Consider the following 19,504-nt stretch of genomic DNA (forward strand, 5'->3'; position numbering starts at 1 on the left):
GTTTATGTTCAGTCTCTTCCTCCCTTTCCCCGATAGTAAATCCTTTTCCAGATAGTAAATCAGTTACTTAGCATTTTCTCATATCAATAATACCACCACTTGCCCAATGATACATTTCACACAAAAGACATTTCCAAATAGGTCAACCAGCCTCATCCAGGCCCCACCCAAGGCACTCACAGATCAACACCCCAGCCCTATACTAACTCAACACATCCAGATCTAAGCCTTCATCACTTGATTCAGCAGACCCTCTCAGTTTAATTTTTTTAATTGGCATTATACAAACACACTGATCTACATTATATCGTTTGTATATTTATTTTATTTTTAAATCTTAGAGCCAGGGTATATAGTGCAAAAGAGCACTGGACACTGAGACTTGACCCAACCAGCTAACTAGTTGTGTAATCTTGGGTATGTCACTCTTCTCTTGCCACCTCAATGTAAAAATTGAGAACTGGAATAAATGAAAATCTAGTAGTCCTAACTCTAAAAATCTCTCATAATGAACGTTAATGTTCTGTGTGAGGGAATATAAATATTTATTAATGCCTCCTTTATGTTAGAAGTTTAAGAGCTCTGTAAGAAAGGTAGCAATATCTCCATTTTATTAATAAGTAGATTCAGAAGTTGTCCAATTTCCAGGTTGCAGAGTTGGGATGCACACTTAAGGTTTTCCTGACTTCAAAGCCTATGTTATTTTTTTACATGTTGCATTGATACCTTTACACGAACCTTTAGATTTTTGTCATATTTTTTTGTTCACTGAAATTTAGTTCCAAGTATATACTTGGAGTATATGTTTGTAATATAAAGATAAAATGATACAAAGAAGATACCAGTACCAAGACTTAAAGGTCTTCTTTAGAGTCTGTTTTAGTATGCTCTAGAACAGTATCTAATTTATGAATGCTTACTACAGTTTGGTGTAGTAGGCACTTAAAGTTTTATTTAAAAAATGAAAACTATTGCCAAAACTGGTTTGGTTCAGTGGATAGAGCATTGGTCTGTGGACTGAAGGGTCCCAGGTTCGATTCTGGTCTAAGGGCATGTAACTTGGTTGTGGGCACATCCCCAGTAGGGGCTGTGCAGGAGACAGCTGGTCAATGTTTCTCTCAGATGTTTCTAGCTCTCTATCCTCCCTTCCTCTGTAAAAATATCAATAAAATACTGGAGAGATGATACATAAATTGAGCTAAGTATTGCTCTGATTGTCACTATACCTCCCTAGAATAAACTGCCTTTTGATGACCGGGACGAATTGAGTGAAATCATAACGGACAGATACGGGGCAGTTAAAAAAAAAAAAAATCAATAAAATATATTTAAATAAAAATGAAAGCTATAGGGAGTCACAAACATTTGGGAGACTTTGGTGAGCTAATAAATGATAATCCTTTATCATGTATGAATTTGTCAGATTTCAAGTAAATTTTTTAATGTTTCAAGAGTATTTGGTATCTAATTTTATATTAGAAAACGAGACATTAATTATAAATTTATTTTTATTCCTTGTATTGCTAAAATGTGGTTTGTTGATACTTAATATCAAAATACAAAATCTTTGTAAACATTTTTTACGCATAATATAAATATCATAAATAAGGTTGTATTGGTATCTTAAAAATTAACTTGCCCCACATCAAAACCGGTTTGGCTCAGTGGATAGAGCATTGGCCTGTGGACTGAAAGGTCCCAGGTTCGATTCTGGTCAAGGGCATGTACCTTGGTTCTGGGCACATCCCCAGTAGGGGGTGTGCAGGAGGCAGCTGGTCGATGATGATTCTCATTGATGTTTCTAACTCTTTATTCCTCTCCCTTCCTCTCCGTAAAAAATCAATAAAATATATTTAAAAAAAAATTAACTTGCCCCTATTAAGATAGAATCTGCCAAAATTTAAAAATAATGTAAAAACTGCTTAATCATTATCAGGGACTCTTTCTACTCTAAGATTAATAATTCTGTGATTTTTCTTAATATCTATCATTAAGTCTTCCAACTCATTTAATACTCTCACGGTTCTTAATAACTTTGGTTAAGAATATGGGTTCATCAGATTCCATCTCTGTCACCGACTATAGGGGCCTTGGTCAGGTTACTTGGTCAAGTCTCAATTTACGCATTTATAAAATAGGGAAATTAATACCCACCTCATAAAGATTTCAGTATTAGAAGAGATAAAGTGTATGTTTACTATGGAACAGTGAGTTGTAGCTATTACCTCCTTGAAAAGTTTGCTTGCTTTAGGGCATAATATTTTCACGTTAAAGGTGGGTTTTTAATTGAAGCGTATAAGAATTGATAATAATATAAATATTAACAGTCTTGCCACATGTGTAAGTTATGCTCTTTCATATTGCAATGAGTGCTTAAATAGGATTAACATGAAGGAAAGTAAGAGAATAAAAGAGAAAAAAGGGAAGGAAGAGGTGACAGAAAAGGTACAGAATGACATGTGCCTTCAAAAATTACTCAAGTGCAGTCTGCTGGCTTGGGTTGTCTTCTGTGATAACATTTTATTAGAGTGCTAAAATAAATGCTTTGTGTGTTAGTAATAAAATACTATTGCAAATGTTTTGCTTGATAATCTAGTTTTTATTGCTTTAATTTAAAACCTATATTTGAAAATATTTACGAATATATGTAAGTTTAGTTTTTAATTAAGAACTAGGAAGTTAAATAGAAAATGTTTTGGTTTTTCTCATACAACTTTTTCATGATTTAGGAGTTAAAACATGGAGCAATGTCCATAAAAAATTACATTCTAAGTAGAGATATTTATTTTTAGAAATGAGTTTATTGTTAATGAAGAGATTAAAAGTCTAATTTGAGATAGTTGACAGTTTTTGAATTTGAAAGTTTCACAAGGTTAGAAGAATGAGGTAACATTTGTGAGTCTTCTATTTTGTTAGTTGATTTGTAAGGGGCAAGAACTCATTTATGCTCCAATTTAAATTCTATTGAATATTATGCGAAATAGTGTCACTGGGGTCTCTTAAAGGATGTGAAATGTAGGGGTTAATACTGATTCAAAATGTCTGATACATTACTAAAATATTAATGATTAAATGATATGTTATTTTACAGTTGATAATGATTGAATTAGGATGCTACGTATATGGAAGGAAGCTCCTTATATTGTGTTCTCTACTTCTGTTTCTGTTTGAGGTTTTTGTTAATAAAAAAGTACTTAGACATAGGCATAACTAATAATGATAGAGTGTGGAAAGTGACCAATAAATTATTTTATCACAGAAATAGTATTCATTTTGCATGCATTTATTTAATCTCACAATTGCCAAATTGCATTAAGATGTTCTGCTTAAAACAATAGTGTCATATTGCTTAAAAAAAAAAAAAAAGTCACTGCATCTACAATACTGACATTCTTTTACTCTTACAGATTGTCCTGGGTAACATAATGCCAGCTGAGCGTAAAAAGCCGGCAAGTATGGAAGAAAAAGAATCTTTGCTAAACAACAAGGAAAAAGATTGTGGTGAAAGGCGGCCAGTGAGTAGCAGGGAGAAACCAAAAGAAGAGATCAAGCTCCCTGCCAAGAAAGAGGTTATTAAGGTCCCTGAAGATAAAAAGAAGAAACTGGAAGAAGATAAGAGGAAAAAAGAAGACAAAGAACGCAAGAAAAAAGAAGAAGAAAAGGTAAAGGCAGAAGAGGAATTAAAGAAAAAAGAGGAAGAAGAAAAAAAGAAACTTGAAGAAGAAGAGAGAAAGAAGCAGGAAGAGCAGGCAAAACGACAGCAAGAGGAAGAAGCTGCCCAGTTGAAGTAAGAACATTATTTTAAAGATTGATGTGAGAAATGGGAAGGTGGAAATCTTTGGAAAAAATGATTATATAAATAAAACTTGGGAGAACAGTTCTTTAAGAGTTGGGAATATTTTGTATATTCTGTTAGTTTCACTGACTGGAGGCATGCCTATGGTGCTTTAATTCTTTGAATTAAATAGTAGTCTTTAATATATTTTTGAGATAGAGGGTAATCTGAATTAATTTGTTTTTTAAAGCTTCAATTTTTTTATGGTACATTCTCTTTTTAAGATGAAAAATCTTTAGTTCTTAATGGCTGCTATTTGTTGAGTTCTTACTATGTGCTTGGCACTAGGAAGTGTATCAGTACGTATACTTAAGACAGTCCTAATGAAGTTTTATGATCCTTATATTACAGATTGATAAAAGTTAAAGAGGTTAAGTAACTTGCCCGAGGTCATAGTAAACAGCAGTGCACTAGGATTTGAACCTTTGTCCTTAAGTATAATTCTGTAATGCCACCCATTCTTACCTTTATCTAAACTTATTTTTAACCTTGTAAATCTATGCAAATAATATAGTAAATGGTGAAAAACAGGTAGTCTTCATAGGAAGACTACTAGGATGTAGCGCAAATGACAGTTATTGAATGGCAGGAACTCTTCTCTTTACATATATTGCTGTTTGCAAACATAAGTTGTTATGGATCTCTGGAGTAGCTCAGCCATCTACTTTCTTACAAAAGTTCTTTAGCACAGTGCTTCTATTTAAAAAAAAATATATTTTTATTGATTTTTATAGAGGGAAAGGGAGAGGGAGAGAGAAATAATTGTTGTGAGAGCATTGATTAACTGCCTCCTGCTTGCCCCCTACCTGGGATGGAGCCCACAGCCTGAGCATGTGCTCCGATCAGGAATCAAACCGGCAACCTTTCAGTGCATGGGATCTCGGCCAATCTACTGAACTACACTTGCCAGGGCAGTACTTCTATTTTTAATGAGGAATTGACCCTTAAGTTTGGAAGGCAATAGTAATGTATTCTAGGTTTGGAATATTCAGAACCATGATTCTTGAGAGTTTCTTGTCTTTTTTTTTTTAAACAAATTCTTTAAAAATATTTTTTTTTATTGATTTCAGAGAGAGGAAAGGAGAGAGAGCAAGAGGTAGAAATCATTAATGATGAGAGAGAATCATCAGTAGGCTGTCTCCTGCATGGCACCTACTGGGGATTGAGCCTGCAATTTAGGCATGTGCCTTAATCTCCTGGTTCATGGATCCACAATCAACCACTGATCTACACCAGTGGCACTTCTTGCTTATTTTATATTTTCTTTTTCTTTAAAAATTTACAAAGGTATTTAATTTCACTGTAACTTTTGTTCCCTCTCCCTTCAAATACAAAGAGCTTAAACAACAACCAAAAACACATTAAAGGAAAAATTGGAAAAATTCAACCATATGCAAAAGTAGAATGTAATAATGAACCAGTACTCCCTCCCAGCACCCCAATCTGTGCAGCACCAATTATTTATGTACTTCCTCCCTTCCTTTTCCCTTCCCCCTGTAGTATTTTTTGTTTGTTTGTTAATCCTCTCTGGAGGATATTTTCCCATTGACTTTAGAGAGTGTGGGAGGAGAAAGGGGGAGAGAGGAGAGAGAAACATCGATGTGAGAGAGGCACATCAATAGGTTGCCTCCCACACATGCTTCCACCAGGGTGGAGAACCTATAGCCCACATACATGCCCTTGACTGCCCTTGACTGACCTTAACAGGAACTGAACCTGTGACCCTTGGGTTTGAGGGTTGGTGCTCTAACCACTTACACATAGGCCAGGGTTCCCCTGGAGTATTTTAAAAGATCACATTATTTTATCTGTACATATTTCATTATATATCTTAAAGTATTTTTAATGCTGATGAAAATTCAGTTAATGCAAATATATGCTGCACTCCTGCTCAAGTTATAGTTTCTTAAAGTATACTAATTATTAATCCTGTGTTTGTTTGTGGCTGGGAGACTTTCAAGAAATGTTCACATGTCCCTATTCCCAGTGATGGATGCAACTTTTGTAAACATTGTGGCTTGTAGTGGGGAAAAAAATGAGAATTACAGGTGGCTCAAGGATAGTTATCTCAGGAAGATGAAAATCTACTTTTTATGGAATAAATATTTAAAAGTTATGTATTTTGGTATCTTAGAAACCTCAAAGTCAGGTTATCCCCACTTTTTTACTTCTGCCCAAGCTATTTTACTGTTTTTGCAATTTAAACACGTTTCATCTTTTTAGTAGGAATATAGGTAGATTTGTTTTTAACTATTCTTTTCAGGATACACTGAGTTTGTAGGGCTTTTACCATATAATTTTCTTCTAGTTCCTTTCCAAATTTTTAAAGTTACACTTGAAATGTAACAAGGTACTTAATTAAAGTTTTGGTTAATGCTTAAGTACGGAAAAATGGTACTTACTGTCTCAAAACATTTTTAATGTATTTTTTTTTTGTTTGCTTTTGTTAATTCTCACTCAAGGATATTTTTTCCAAGGATATCCTCCAGGGAGGAAGGGGGTAAGAGGGAGAAGAGACAAAGAGAGAGGCAGACATTGATGTGATGAGAGAGACATTGGTTGCCTCTTGCACATGCCCCAGCTGTGGCTGGGGATTGAGAACCTGCAATCCAGGTATGTGTCCTTGACTGGAAACTGAACCTGAGACTCTGGTGCACAGAGACCATTGAGCAACTGAGCGCTGAGCAACACCAGTGAGGGCAGTTTTAGGTTTGAGGCTTGGTGCACAAAATTTGTGCATAGGTAGGCTCCCTAGGCCTGGTTGGTGATCAGGGCACAAGGGACCTTCCTTACACCAGCTACCGGCTTCTGGCCAGGTCCTGCCTTCATTCCATGCCATTCCCTGGTGGTCACCACATGTTAGAGTGAGTGGTTGAACTCCCAAGGAGACAATTTGCATATTAGCCTTTGGTTATATTCTATAGGCCCAGTGCACAAAATTGGTACACTAACAGGGTCCCTAGTGGCTGCTGGCTGCCAGCCAGGGTCTTTCTCCCTTCCCTGGCTGCCTGCCACTGCCACTGCCACTGCTGACTGGGGCCTTCCTCCTTTCCCCAGGCCAGCCCCGCTCCCTGGTCGAACTCCTAAATGACCTCCCATTCAAGGGGACAATTTGCATACTATGTTTTTATAATATAGGAGGATTTTTCATATTAAGCATCATGTGCTTTATCTATTTGTTTATTTTTTTCAGCTTCATTGAGGTATAAATGCCAAATAAAAGTGCTTTATCCATTTAGCTTACCAGTTGGCAGACTGATTTTTAATTAATTATTTAAAACATCTTCTCTACCAAATATGGTGTTATCAGTACAGAGTTCATATCTTAAGTCATTTAAAAGTAGTGAAAGGGCCTTTTGCATTTTTTGTTCTTATGAGATTGTGATGCTTATGTGATTACTTTTCATTGACTTTTACTTATATGGGTTTTGGCAGTGATGCTTTGAAGTAAACAGGGTATTTTATTTGTTTGCTTTTTTTTATATATAGAGAGAAAGAGGAATCTCTTCAGCTTCATCAGGAAGCATGGGAACGACATCAGTTAAGAAAGGAACTTCGCAGCAAAAACCAAAATGCTCCGGACAACCGACCAGAGGAAAATTTCTTTAGCCGACTAGACTCAAGTTTGAAGAAAAATACTGCTTTTGTCAAGAAACTAAAAACTATTACGGAGCAACAGAGAGACTCCTTGTCCCATGATTTTAGTGGCCTAAATTTAAGTAAATACATTGCAGAAGCTGTAGCTTCTATTGTGGAAGCAAAGCTAAAAATATCTGATGTGAATTGTGCTGTGCACTTATGCTCTCTGTTTCACCAGCGCTATGTCGACTTTGCTCCATCACTTCTGCAGGTTTGGAAAAAACATTTTGAAGCAAGGAAAGAAGAGAAAACACCTAACATTACCAAATTAAGAACTGATTTACGTTTTATTGCGGAATTGACAATAGTTGGGATTTTCACTGACAAGGAAGGTCTGTCTTTAATCTATGAACAGCTTAAAAATATTATTAATGCTGATCGGGAATCACATACTCATGTGTCTGTGGTGATTAGTTTTTGTCGACATTGTGGAGATGATATTGCTGGACTTATACCAAGGAAAGTAAAGAATGCTGCAGAGAAGTTTAATTTGACTTTTCCTCCTAGTGAGATAATTAGTCCAGAGAAACAACAACCTTTCCAGAATCTTTTAAAAGAATACTTTACATCTTTGACCAAACATCTGAAAAGGGACCACAGGGAGCTACAGAATACTGAGAGACAAAACAGGTGATTTTCAAATGTTTCTCAGAATTGAGAATTTATTTTGGAGCTCATACTTAAAAATGTTTAAAGTCTTCATTCCTCTGAAAGAACTTGTGGAAAAGGGCTCATTGCAGGTGATTTCTTAACATTCCAGGAAAATTTCAAAGTGTAACAATTTAAGTACTCATGTTAACTGAGTCTATTCATAGATTTTTGAGTCTGATTTTAAAAGAAAGCTGGCAAGCATATCGTGATTTTTACTTTGGATTTGTTTTCTTGTGATTTAAAAAGTCACTGTTGAGGGATAAGTTTTCTTTTTTTTTCTATCACTTTAACTTATCTGCTATTCTTTTTCTGTGTGTTTAACTATTCCCACTCTTTGCTCTCATTGTTTTGTATTTTAATTTATTGATATCACTATTGATACTTGCTTTTTTAAAAAAAATGGGTTGTTCATTATCGGTGGTATTTTAGATCAGAAATTTAGAAAATAGTGTACCAAATTTACTATGAAAAAAATAATTTAAAATACAACAATGTGAATTGCATTAATAGAAGTCTTTCTTCTAAGGATATTCATTTATAATTCTAGAGAAATGATGTATGTGCATATGGTAATTAGTGAAGACACCTGATTTGGTGCCACCTTTGTTCTTAAAAGATATTGTAGTCTACTGTGTAACATCTGTACCTAAGAACCCTCAACAAACTATCAATACAATTAATAGTAGTAGTTGGTTGGCTTTAGTTCAGTTTCTACAGATGGTGGATTTGGAGGAGGACTGAGGGGGTACAGAAAGGAGGCAATAGCAATAGCTTTTGCCTGAATGCTTTGCAACTGTTTAACATTTATGGTTGAAATTGTGAAATTGCTATTGATCATGAAATAATATGGGGAGTACATATTTCTATTTCCTTAAGACTTTAGTTGGGAAGGACAGACTCATTTAAGTAGTTACCAATAGAAAGTGAATGATTTAACCAGAAGAGAAGACTAATATTGTTCATGCCAATTTTAGTTAGGTCAGGGTCAAGATAGGTACAGAGGCTATACTGGTAAACCTTTCGGTGGTTGATGGTTACTAGAGGTGAGAATTTAAAATGGCAATAGTGTTCCTCAATGTTTCTTAAAATTAAAATTAATCCTTGTTTTGTGGTTTGAGTAGTGAGGACTGTTTTAAACTTTGAAGGGGCAACGAGAATGTATTTACATAGTAATGAGTTAAAAAGGAAAACAGTGATCCTTTATTAATAAATCTCACATATTTAAGGTTTCTTAATTATGGTTTACATAGTGTTTTGTCTTTTTTCTATCTTTTTCCTTTTCACATATGTTCTACCTAATATATCACAACTGATTTTCTAAGTATGCTTTTATTTTTATTGGCTACTTTAAGGATTTTATGTGTTTGCTTTTGATTGGTCTCTCAGAAGCATAGAGGCTAGAGAGATTCTACAATAACTTAACCTAATCACCTTTCCAGTGTAGCAATCCATTTTACAGATTATGTGACACAAATTTTTTCTCTAAAAACCTCTGCAAGGTGATTAGTGCTCTGAGCCATTCCAATATTGGACACATGTATTTGCTGGGAATTCAAGCTGAAATTTTAACTCCCCATTCCCTTTAACTTACTACTTTTTTCTAGTACAGATGGGATAAAGCTACTCAAAGAGAAGCCATGACCTGTTTACCTGTTTACAGTGACTTAAGTGCAGAAACTGAGAATAAGCATTTAGACATTTTAATAGCAATTTTCCATTGTCTTGCTATTGTTACTGTATTTTATAAGTGTCTGTGAGGACTGGAAAAAAGTTATTCCTTTATCACAGTTTGAGAAGCACAGACTTCTTATTCAGATATTACTCAGACTATCAAAATACAGGATGGGCCAAAAGTAGGTACAAAGTTGTGAGTATGCGAAACACAGACTTTATTCTTGTATTATCATTTATTAATTATTGTATTATTTTCCATATGAACAACTGTAAACCTACTTTTGTCCCACCCAGTCTTTGCAAACTGCTCAGATGTTTCTCCTTCATGTTCTTTAGGTTCCTTCAGTTTGCTCCATGATTTTCAGATACTTCACTGTTTTTAGGACATTTGTTTTGGATGCATTGTTTTTTGCCTAGGACCTACAATTCCATTAGTTTTATAACTGCCTTGTCATACTTTGGATGTTTTTTTAGGCTTATATACATCTTAAGCCTACTTTCTTTTTATTTTTTAATGTATTTTTTATTGATTTCAGAGAGGAGGGGGGAAAGAGAGAGATTGATCGATCAGTGGTGAGAATCATTGATCTGCTGCCTCTTGCACGCCCCCTACTGGGGATCAAGCTGGAAACCCAGGCATGTGTTCTGAGTTGGAGTCGAACTGTGACCTCTGGTTCATAGGTCAGTGTGCAACCACTGGCTGGGCTAAAGCCTACTTTTTTTTTTTTTTTTTTAATATATTTTATTGATTTTATATAGAGAGGAAGGGAGAGAGATAGTTAGAAACATCGATGAGAGAGAGTCATCGATCAGCTGCCTCTTGCACACCCCCTACTGGGGATATGTCCGCAACCAAGGTACATGCCCTTGACCGGAATCCAACCCGGGACCCTTCAGTCCCCAAGCTGATGCTCTATCCATTGAGCCATACCGGTCACGGCTAAAGCCTACTTTCTTAAATGAACTGTTGTCAAGCCATTTCTTCATCTTGAGCTAGAGAAATATTTTTTTAGACTTAATTTCAGACTTATCGCTTGTAAACTTTATTTAGATGTTTTTGGCATAGCATTTTAACCTAATGATAATTTTGAACATTGATTTATATGTGTATTGTTAAGTGTACTTATCCATTGGTCACTTGCAGCTTGATAAGCAGATCTGTTTTTTCATTATTCAAGTCACTATGGGAATTTTATACAGCAGGATATAGTAGTGTTAAAGAGCACACTTTTGTGGCTTTTCTCCAGAAACTTTCACACTTTAAATACAGAACCATTAACCTGTTAGAGGAGGTTATTTATTTAGTGTAAATTGATCTTAGCAGTGTAATAATAATTTTGTCATAGGAGATTGTCTACTTAGATGTAATAGTTTGGGGGATGTGAGAATCTTAATCACAATATGGAAAATAATTGGCATGTGGCTTAATAAATAACTCATGCTTCAGGATATTTTCACTTTGAGCAGCCTCTCATAAAGTGATTTAAATACCTGACTGAGCAAAGAAGACTTGAAGAATGGGTTAGTGCAGAGTTTCTACTTGGTCTAATGTTAGTGTCCTTTTTTCTAAGAGGGCATATTACAGTGTACTGTTAAAATCACCAGTTTCCAACATTTTCTCCCTCCTAATCATTATCTAGTAGCTGTTTTGAGGTTTTTCTATATCATGGGAATAAATTATGGGCAGTAGTTTCCCCCAGTATGGTTTCTCTTAAACATGATAATGTTAGTTTAGAATCTAAGTGGATATTTAAGACTCATATACAGTTAAATTATTTTAAGCCTTTATTCAATGTCTGATAATGATGGTTTAAAAAAATCAAACATACAATTTTTAAATCTATAATCCCAAGTGCTCTTTGTCATTTTAAGTAGCTTGGGAGATGGCAGTAACATGTACTCCCCATGTTATTTCTTTTTTTTTTTTTTCTAAATTATATTTTATTGATATTTTACAGAGAGGAAAGGAGAGAGATAGAGAGCTAGAAACGTCGATGAGAGAGAAACATCGACCAGCTGCCTCTTGCACACCCCCTACCGGGGATGTGCCCGCAACCGAGGTCCATGCCCTTGACCGGAATCGAACCCGGGACCTTTCAGTCCGCAGACCGACGCTCTACCCACTGAGCCAAACCGGTTTCGGCTCCCCATGTTATTTCATTCTTAAGTTGTGAAGTCCTAGTCTGTGCTCATTCAACCAGTTAAAAAAAGAGTAAAAACATCTCTGATATTTTCTTAAAGACATTAATGAATGATTGAAAGCCAGTACAGTAACTGATTGAGACTCACTGAGTCCCAGCTGTTCTTTTCTCATGTTATCTGGGCTGTTACCATAGGTATTAGAAAGTTTGTTCTGTTTCTAAGCCCCTGAGGGATTTAGATATTACAGCAATCTATACAGCTGACCCTAGGGTTGGGTGAATTCTATTAAACTTAAGTTTATAAGCTTTTTGTGCTTAAAACAATATTTTAAAAAATACATTTTGGTTAAATGACCTGGAGAGTATAGTATTTATACATTTAAAAACATCATCTAGTAATATTTTCCAATTTAGAGTTAATAGCTTTACTTGGTAGATTTTGTATTATAGTCAATGTTCTATACTTGAGATATACTTTATACTTGGAGACATTATTCTCATAGAAGTAATATAACCTAATATAACTTAATGTTAATTGTGTAATAATTGTTTCTTGCAGTATAGTGAAATGTCAGAATTTTTGCCTGAATAATTTTGAAGTGTCTTAATTCCCTTTTCCCTACTAATTGATGGGAATGGTGGCAAGTTTCTCTATTCAATACTGGTGAATTACAACCTTCATAATTGCAAACAGAGTTCAGCAGCAGTAAGAGATTTGCGTTAAAGTTTATTAAAAAAAAGAAAAGAAAAGAAAGAAATGTAGGTAGAATGTAGGCTTTCCGTCCATTTTTAATAAAATCAGGAAGTTTTTTTTTTAAAAATTATTAATGCAAATTAAAGAGACATTACTAATGCTGAAACTTAAAAACACATTGACCTTAAATAGTGTTACCTTTCACTTTTTTTCAGGGTAAGTTGTACCTTACCTTTACAGGTAGATTGTTCGATAAATTGTGTAGTATTTAAGCACTAGTAAAATGTTATGTCATTATACTTTTTACTTAAAAATATTTTTTTATTGATTTTTTACAGAGAGGAAGAGAGAGAGGGATAGAGAGTCAGAAACATCGATGAGAGAGTCATCGATCAGCGGCCTCTTGCACACCCCCTACTGGGGATATGCCCGCAACCAAAGTACATGCCCTTGACCAGAATTGAATCCGGGACCTTTCAGTCCGCAGGCCAATGCTCTATCCACTGAGCCAAACCAGTTTCGGCTCATTATGCTTTATTAGACTCAGGGGCTTTAACAGTTTTATAACTGCTTTAAAATTGTTATCTCCTTGTAGATATTCTCTGATTTTGATTCAGTTACTTTGACGTTGTTTAAAAATATTAGATTGTCCTGGCTGGTGTAGCTCGGTTAGAGCATTGTCCTATACACATAGGCTTGATTCCTGGTCAAGGCACATGCCCAGGTTGTGGGTTCAATCCCTGTTGGAATATGGACAGGAGACAACTGATCAATCTTTCTCTCTCTCTGACCCCCAACCCCCATTCCTATCTCTCAAATCAATAAAAAAATGTGTCCTCAGGTGAGAACTTAAAACTCCTATATAATAAAATCCTAACATGCAAATCGACCTAATGGTAGAATGACTGGTTGCTATGATGTGCACAGATACCAGGGGGTAGATACTCAATGCAGGAGCTGCCCCCTGGTGGTCAGTGAGCTCCCACGGGGAGTGCTGCTCAACCAGAAGCTGGTCTCATGGCTGGTGAGCGCAGAGGCAGTAGTGGGAGCCTGTTCTGCCTCTGCCGCAGCGCTAAGGACCCCTTGGGGGATGTCGGCCTGCCAGCTTAGGCCCATGCCTAAGCTGGCAGGCCGACATCCTCCTAGGGGGTCCCAGAGTGTGAGAGGGCGTGGGCTGGGCTGAGGGACTCCCCAACCCTCACAACAGTACATGAATGTCGTGCACAGAGGGCTATATATTAGAGGCCTGGTGCATGAAAATTCATGCACTGGAGGGGAGTCCCTCAGCCTGGCCTGCCCACTCTCTCAGTCTGGGAGCCCTAAGGGGTGGGAGGTGACCCAGTGATCAAGGAAAGACGATCCTCATCATACCTCTGCTGCTGCCACTGCTGGCAGCACAGGCAAGCCTTGGCTGGCCCTGGTTACCTGAGCCTCGGGTGGCTCTGGGCAGCCACTATCCTAGGCTTGCTTGCACCTCGGGCTGGCTCTGGGTGGCTAGGCAGACAACATCTAAGGCTTGCCTGTGGCTCGGGCTGGCTCTGTGCGGCTGAGGGGACTGGGGGACTCTGGAGGTAGGCACCCCAGCAGGGCTGAGGGGACTGGGTGCCACCATCTTGTGGCTGTAGGCTCCACCATCTTTGAGGGTAGGGCAGTCAATTAGCATATTCCCTCATTGGCTGTGGGTGCTGCCATCTTTGAGGACGGGGAAGCAATTAGCATATTCCCTCTTTATTGGCTGTGGATGTCGCCATCTTTGCAATAGCATCAGGGTCAATTAACATATTCCCTCTTTATTAGCTATAACCATGGTTGGCAAACTGCAGCTTGCGAGTCACATGCAGCTCTTTGGCCCCTTGAGTGTTGCTCTTCCACAAAATACCATGGCCTGGGCGAGTCTATTTTGAAGAAGTGGTGTTAGAAGAAGTTTAAGTTTAAAAAAATCGGCTCTCAAAAGAAATTTCAATTCTTGTACTGTTGATATTTGGGTCTGTTGACTAATGAGTTTGCCGATCACTGAGCTAGGATCTTTGCCCAGCCAGCATGCGCAGTGGTTGAGCATTGACCCATGAACCAGGAGGTCAGAGTTCGACTCCCAAGTCAGTGCACATGCCCTGATTGGGGGCGTGATCCTCAGTGTAGGGGGTGCAGGAGGCAGCCGATCAATGATTCTCTCTGATCATTGATGTTTGTCTCTCTCTCCCTTCCTTTCTGAAATTAAAAATATCTTTAACTGTGCTCTAGTTTCTTTTTGCACAGAATTATAAAAAAAGCCCAAAATAAAATGTAAGTTAATACTCATGAAATTTAAGTTATTCTTGTGAAAATTTGACATTGTGCTAAAGGAGATGAAAAGTAAAACCTAGTATTCTTTAATTTTTTAAATATGTTTTTATTGATTTCAGAGAGAGAGGAAGGGAGAGAGAAACATTGATGAGAGAAACATCAACATCGATTGGCTGCCTCCTGCATGCCCCCCAATTTGGGATTGCACCCACGACTGGGGCATGTGCCCTGACCAGGAATTGAACTGGAAACCTCTTGATACATGGGTTGATGCTCTTATCAGTGAGCCACACCACCCGGGCTCTAGGAGTTTTTTATGAGTCTGCTTCATGATTACTTTTTCAAGATTTTAACCATGTCTTCTGTGTTATTTTGAGTGATTCCATAGGTCGAAGCTAAAATGGATTTTCTGTTCTTGTCATGATTTTTTTCTTTTTAATTTGAGTATTTGAAGATCAAAATAATATTGGCATTGAGGTTCTTGCCTTTTCAGCAGTGGGCTCTAGCTTTTTTTTCCCCCCTCTCAGGAAAATACTGTTTTTATGATCTTAAATGATCATAATACCCTTGAAAGAAATCTCTATTTTGAATGTGATAAATCAGATTTAGGGATTAAAGAGCTTGCCCAGTGTGACTTACCCTGTTTCCCCGAAAATAAGACAGTGTCTTATATTAATTTTTGCTCCCAAAGATGCGCTAGGTCTTATTTTCAGGGGATGTCTTATTTTTCCATGAAGAATACGGTACACATTTATTGTTAAATGAAAATAAAGGAAATTTATTACCTGTATACGGTACGGTAGTACGGTAGTTGTCAACACAAACCAGACAAACTGTGAATCCTACAGTATCAAGAATTTACTCATTTATTCAATGACAATCATGTCATCATCTTCTGGAACATCATCATAACAATCCAATTCCTGAATTTCCTGGTGAATTTCTTGTGACTCCATTTCTTTCAGAATTAGTGGACCAAATCTCTCATGTTTAGGTTAGAGGGGCCTTATTTTCGGGGGGGGGGGGGGATGCCTTATATTTCACTCAGAAGGAAACCTGTAAATAGGTCTTATTTTCAGAGGATGTCTTATTTTTGGGGAAACACGGTAGTAAGTGACAGAATCATTTTCTTTCTTTCCTCTTCATACTATATTTTCCACATCTTCCTTAGTAGTCATCTTCATCTGCATTTAGTACCTGTACTTGTTTTTAAAGTGTCTAGTAACTACATTAGCCTTTCAGTACTTACCAAGTCGTATCTAAACAAAAGAAGGACCCCAAAAAAGGATATAAAACTAGCACCTTCAATATATCGAAAGCTTGCCTTTGACATACGCATTTGAGAGACATTCTAATTTCAGTATTATCAAGTGGGTAATTTTAATTTGAAAGTCTACTGTCTGAAGCCAGACTTGCTTGGGCTCAAGTTCTAGATTTGTGAATTTATGTCTGTGAAAGCACTTAATAGTATCTGGATCATTTTAAGTATACAATAAATGTTAATTCACTCTTAATACATTGCCTGCAATAATCCTTCAGAAATTTTTAAATATATTTTTATTGATTTCAGAGAGGAAGGGAGAGGGAGAGAAAGATAGTAATATCAGCAATGAGAGAGAATCATTGATTGGCTGCCTCCTTACATGCCCACACTGGGGGAAAGCTCCCATCCCAGGCATGTGCCCATGATTGGAATCAAACTGGGGACTCTTCAGTCTACAAGCCAATGCTCTATCCACTGAGCCAAACTAGCTAGGGCCAGTATGATTTTGCAATGAGAATTTCTCTTTGTGCATCTTATGATTTGAAAATTTATATGCTAGCTACATTTTAAAAATTCATTTTTAAAATTATAAAACAGTAGTAAACAGTATACAAAATAAAAGAAGTAACAAGATTTATGAGATAATGCTTGATTTAAGAGTGGACTATTTGCTATTTTCTGTCAGCTTTAATATAAACACACTCCAGAAATCAAGGATTGATGTACCCTAGGGATATTTTCAGACCATGATTTCTTACATATATTGGGTGATTGGCTACTTTCTTTTATTTTTGTTATAATGAATATGACTTGGAATTAATATTGTTTCATTGTTTTTCATATGTGATATGAGAGAAAGAGCTTATTTATAATACATTTAATAATGATATTAAGTTACCTGTCCATAGGTCAGATTAGGTCCACCACTATTTTTTTTTTTTACGGAGGATATGCTTTTGATTTTTTTACATTTTTTTTTTTTTTTTTTTAGAGAAACATCAATGTGAGAGAGAAATATCTGTCAGTTGCCCCCCAACTGGGGATTGATCCTGCAACCTATGAATCTGGTGACACTCCAAGCACCTGAGCCACTTGGCTAGGGCAATTCTTAACCCTTCTAACATAATTTGCTTCAGCATAAACACTTCAGTTTTTATTAATTAACATTTTTTCCTAATACATTGCAGAACATATGAGTAGCATTTATTAAATCATTTATTTAATTTTAGTGACTTTTTTAAACTTCCAAAATGACATTGTAGTTGAAAGTTCTAATAAGCTCATTCAAAGTAATGTTAGTCATTTCTTTCGTAGTTTCAATATTTTTAAATGCTTTGGATTTTTGTTTTAAGCTTTAAAATTTAACCATAAAGCCAAAAGAAACTTTGTTTTTGCCTATAAAATTAGTCTGAAATAAATGGAGAGAGAAACTTCTTTATGACAGTATTTTTAGTTTTAAGGGAAATGCTTTTTATTATGGATTAACTATTATATTTTACTAATCTGTCCATACAATTATATGGTCTAATGTATATTTAAATCATAAGAAAATGATTGACAATTTCTCATTTTAGATCCTAATTTAGGCCATATTTTGAAAAAAATTTTTGGGAGTGAATAAATAGTAACTAATAATATATATACATTGATCTATATTGTGCTTGTAATGGGAACCGATATTCTTAAAATAGAAAATGCTATTTGGAATGTTACAAGATATACACAAAAGTAGGTAGGAATGGAGTAAGATGGGGAAATCTGGAAAATGTTTTAAATAAGCAGGAATGAATAAATGTAGGCATAGTCTTTCTACTTTATTTTTTTAACTTTTAAGAAGATAACCACAAAAAAAATCTTCTAAAGCATTTTTTTCCTTGTTCATAGGAAAACTCAAATGACAAGGAACTAAAACAATTTTATATATATTGCTTTTGAAAATCACTTTATAATTGACTTTGTGAAATCTGTCATTTGCATTTAGATTTATAAATTTCTGATGTTACACTACTGCATAAATTTTAATTATTTAAAAAACTAGATCTAGTTATAGACATCAACCATCTATACTAATATAGTAAGATTTTAATTCACTTTATATATTTTGAAAATTTTCAATAGTTTTGCATTACTAATTAAGGGTGACTTAGTAAACTGTTTGCAGAGTGGAAGAGAAGTTGTGTCCTCTGCTCCTAGAAATGACCTGGGCTTGGTTAAGTGGATTGTTCAGTTAATATTTGTTACATGGATAAATAACCAGTACTTGCACAGTAAATTAAGAATTGGCTATGTAGAAGATAATTGCTTTTTCCAAAAGATAATGTTGATTCAAATATTTGTGAATGTTTAAAGATACTGGTTCTGCCAAAACCAGTTTGGCTCAGTGGATAGAGTGTCAGCCTGTGGACTGAAAGGTCCCAGGTTCGATTCCCGTCAGGGGCATGTACATTAGTTGCGGGCACATCCCCACTGGGGGTTGTGCAGGATGCAGTTGGTAGATGTTTCTCTCTCATTGATGTTTCTAGCTCTCTATCCCTCTCCCTACCTCTCTGTGAAAAATCAGTAAAAATAAATAGATAAAGATACTGGTTTTTTCTAGTAGTATAACTTATTTTTGAAAAAGAACTCATTTAGGTTGTGTCAGGAGTTATTTTAAGTATTTTTGATTAACCATGTTTCTGAGGGGAGTATGACTGTAATAAGATTAAATAATTTTTATTTAGTGGAAAAATGTTAAATTTTATGTTTGCAGGCATGATTGTTAATCATACTTATTCTTTGAAGAACCAGTGTTAAAATGTAATTGCTTAGGTGAATTGTATACACATTTTTAGTTTTTAAATATATCTTGAAAATGTTTAATAAAAATATGTTGTCAAAGAATATTGTAGTAATAAGCTTGTGTGATATGTGGAACATATGATCATATGTATTTTGATAGGATTATCAGTTTTAATTTTTTTTTAATAGGCGTATTCTACATTCTAAAGGGGAGCTAAGTGAAGATAGGCATAAACAGTATGAGGAATTTGCTATGTCTTATCAGAAGCTGCTGGCAAATTCTCAGTCCTTAGCAGATCTTTTGGATGAAAATATGCCAGATCTTCCTCAAGACAAACCAACACCAGAAGGTAAGATATTCTTAAAAACAAATAATTTTTACTAAGTACTATCATTAAAGAATATTATTTGCCAGATATGTATTGAAAATTTAAACCTTTTACATGCTTTTAAAAATTTGTAAATGTGGTAGTAATAAGACCTAATAACCTTAAACTACTTGAAATGCTCTGCTGAATGTAAAGGGTTTTAAATTTAGAGAATAA

General features: G+C 35.7%; 1 protein-coding gene and 1 non-coding gene across 10 annotated transcripts in view; both read left to right on the forward strand.

Moving 5' to 3' along the window:
* Nucleotides 1-19,504, forward strand: part of UPF2 (UPF2 regulator of nonsense mediated mRNA decay) — a 112,153-nt gene that overhangs the window by 1,835 nt on the left and 90,814 nt on the right. For 2 of the 9 annotated variants that reach the window (XM_036453000.2, XM_036452962.2), the window contains exons 1-4: nucleotides 2,118-2,445; nucleotides 3,408-3,787; nucleotides 7,325-8,104; nucleotides 19,149-19,309. In XM_036453000.2, coding sequence (XP_036308893.1) covers nucleotides 2,389-2,445; nucleotides 3,408-3,787; nucleotides 7,325-8,104; nucleotides 19,149-19,309 — 1,378 coding nt within the window. In that variant the 5' untranslated portion in view covers nucleotides 2,118-2,388. Of the gene's footprint in view, nucleotides 1-1,985; nucleotides 2,446-3,407; nucleotides 3,788-7,324; nucleotides 8,105-19,148; nucleotides 19,310-19,504 lie in introns of those variants that run through there. The other 7 variants (XM_036452952.2, XM_036453020.2, XM_036452973.2 and 4 more) reach the window with 5 other exon arrangements.
* LOC118710374 lies at nucleotides 1,175-1,304 on the forward strand. Its single transcript, XR_004985392.1, has one exon. It is a non-coding gene; the product is annotated as a small Cajal body-specific RNA 8 (non-coding RNA).

Source organism: Pipistrellus kuhlii, unplaced genomic scaffold, assembly GCF_014108245.1.
Source record: "Pipistrellus kuhlii isolate mPipKuh1 unplaced genomic scaffold, mPipKuh1.p scaffold_m20_p_1, whole genome shotgun sequence".
Lineage (NCBI taxonomy): Eukaryota > Metazoa > Chordata > Mammalia > Chiroptera > Vespertilionidae > Pipistrellus > Pipistrellus kuhlii.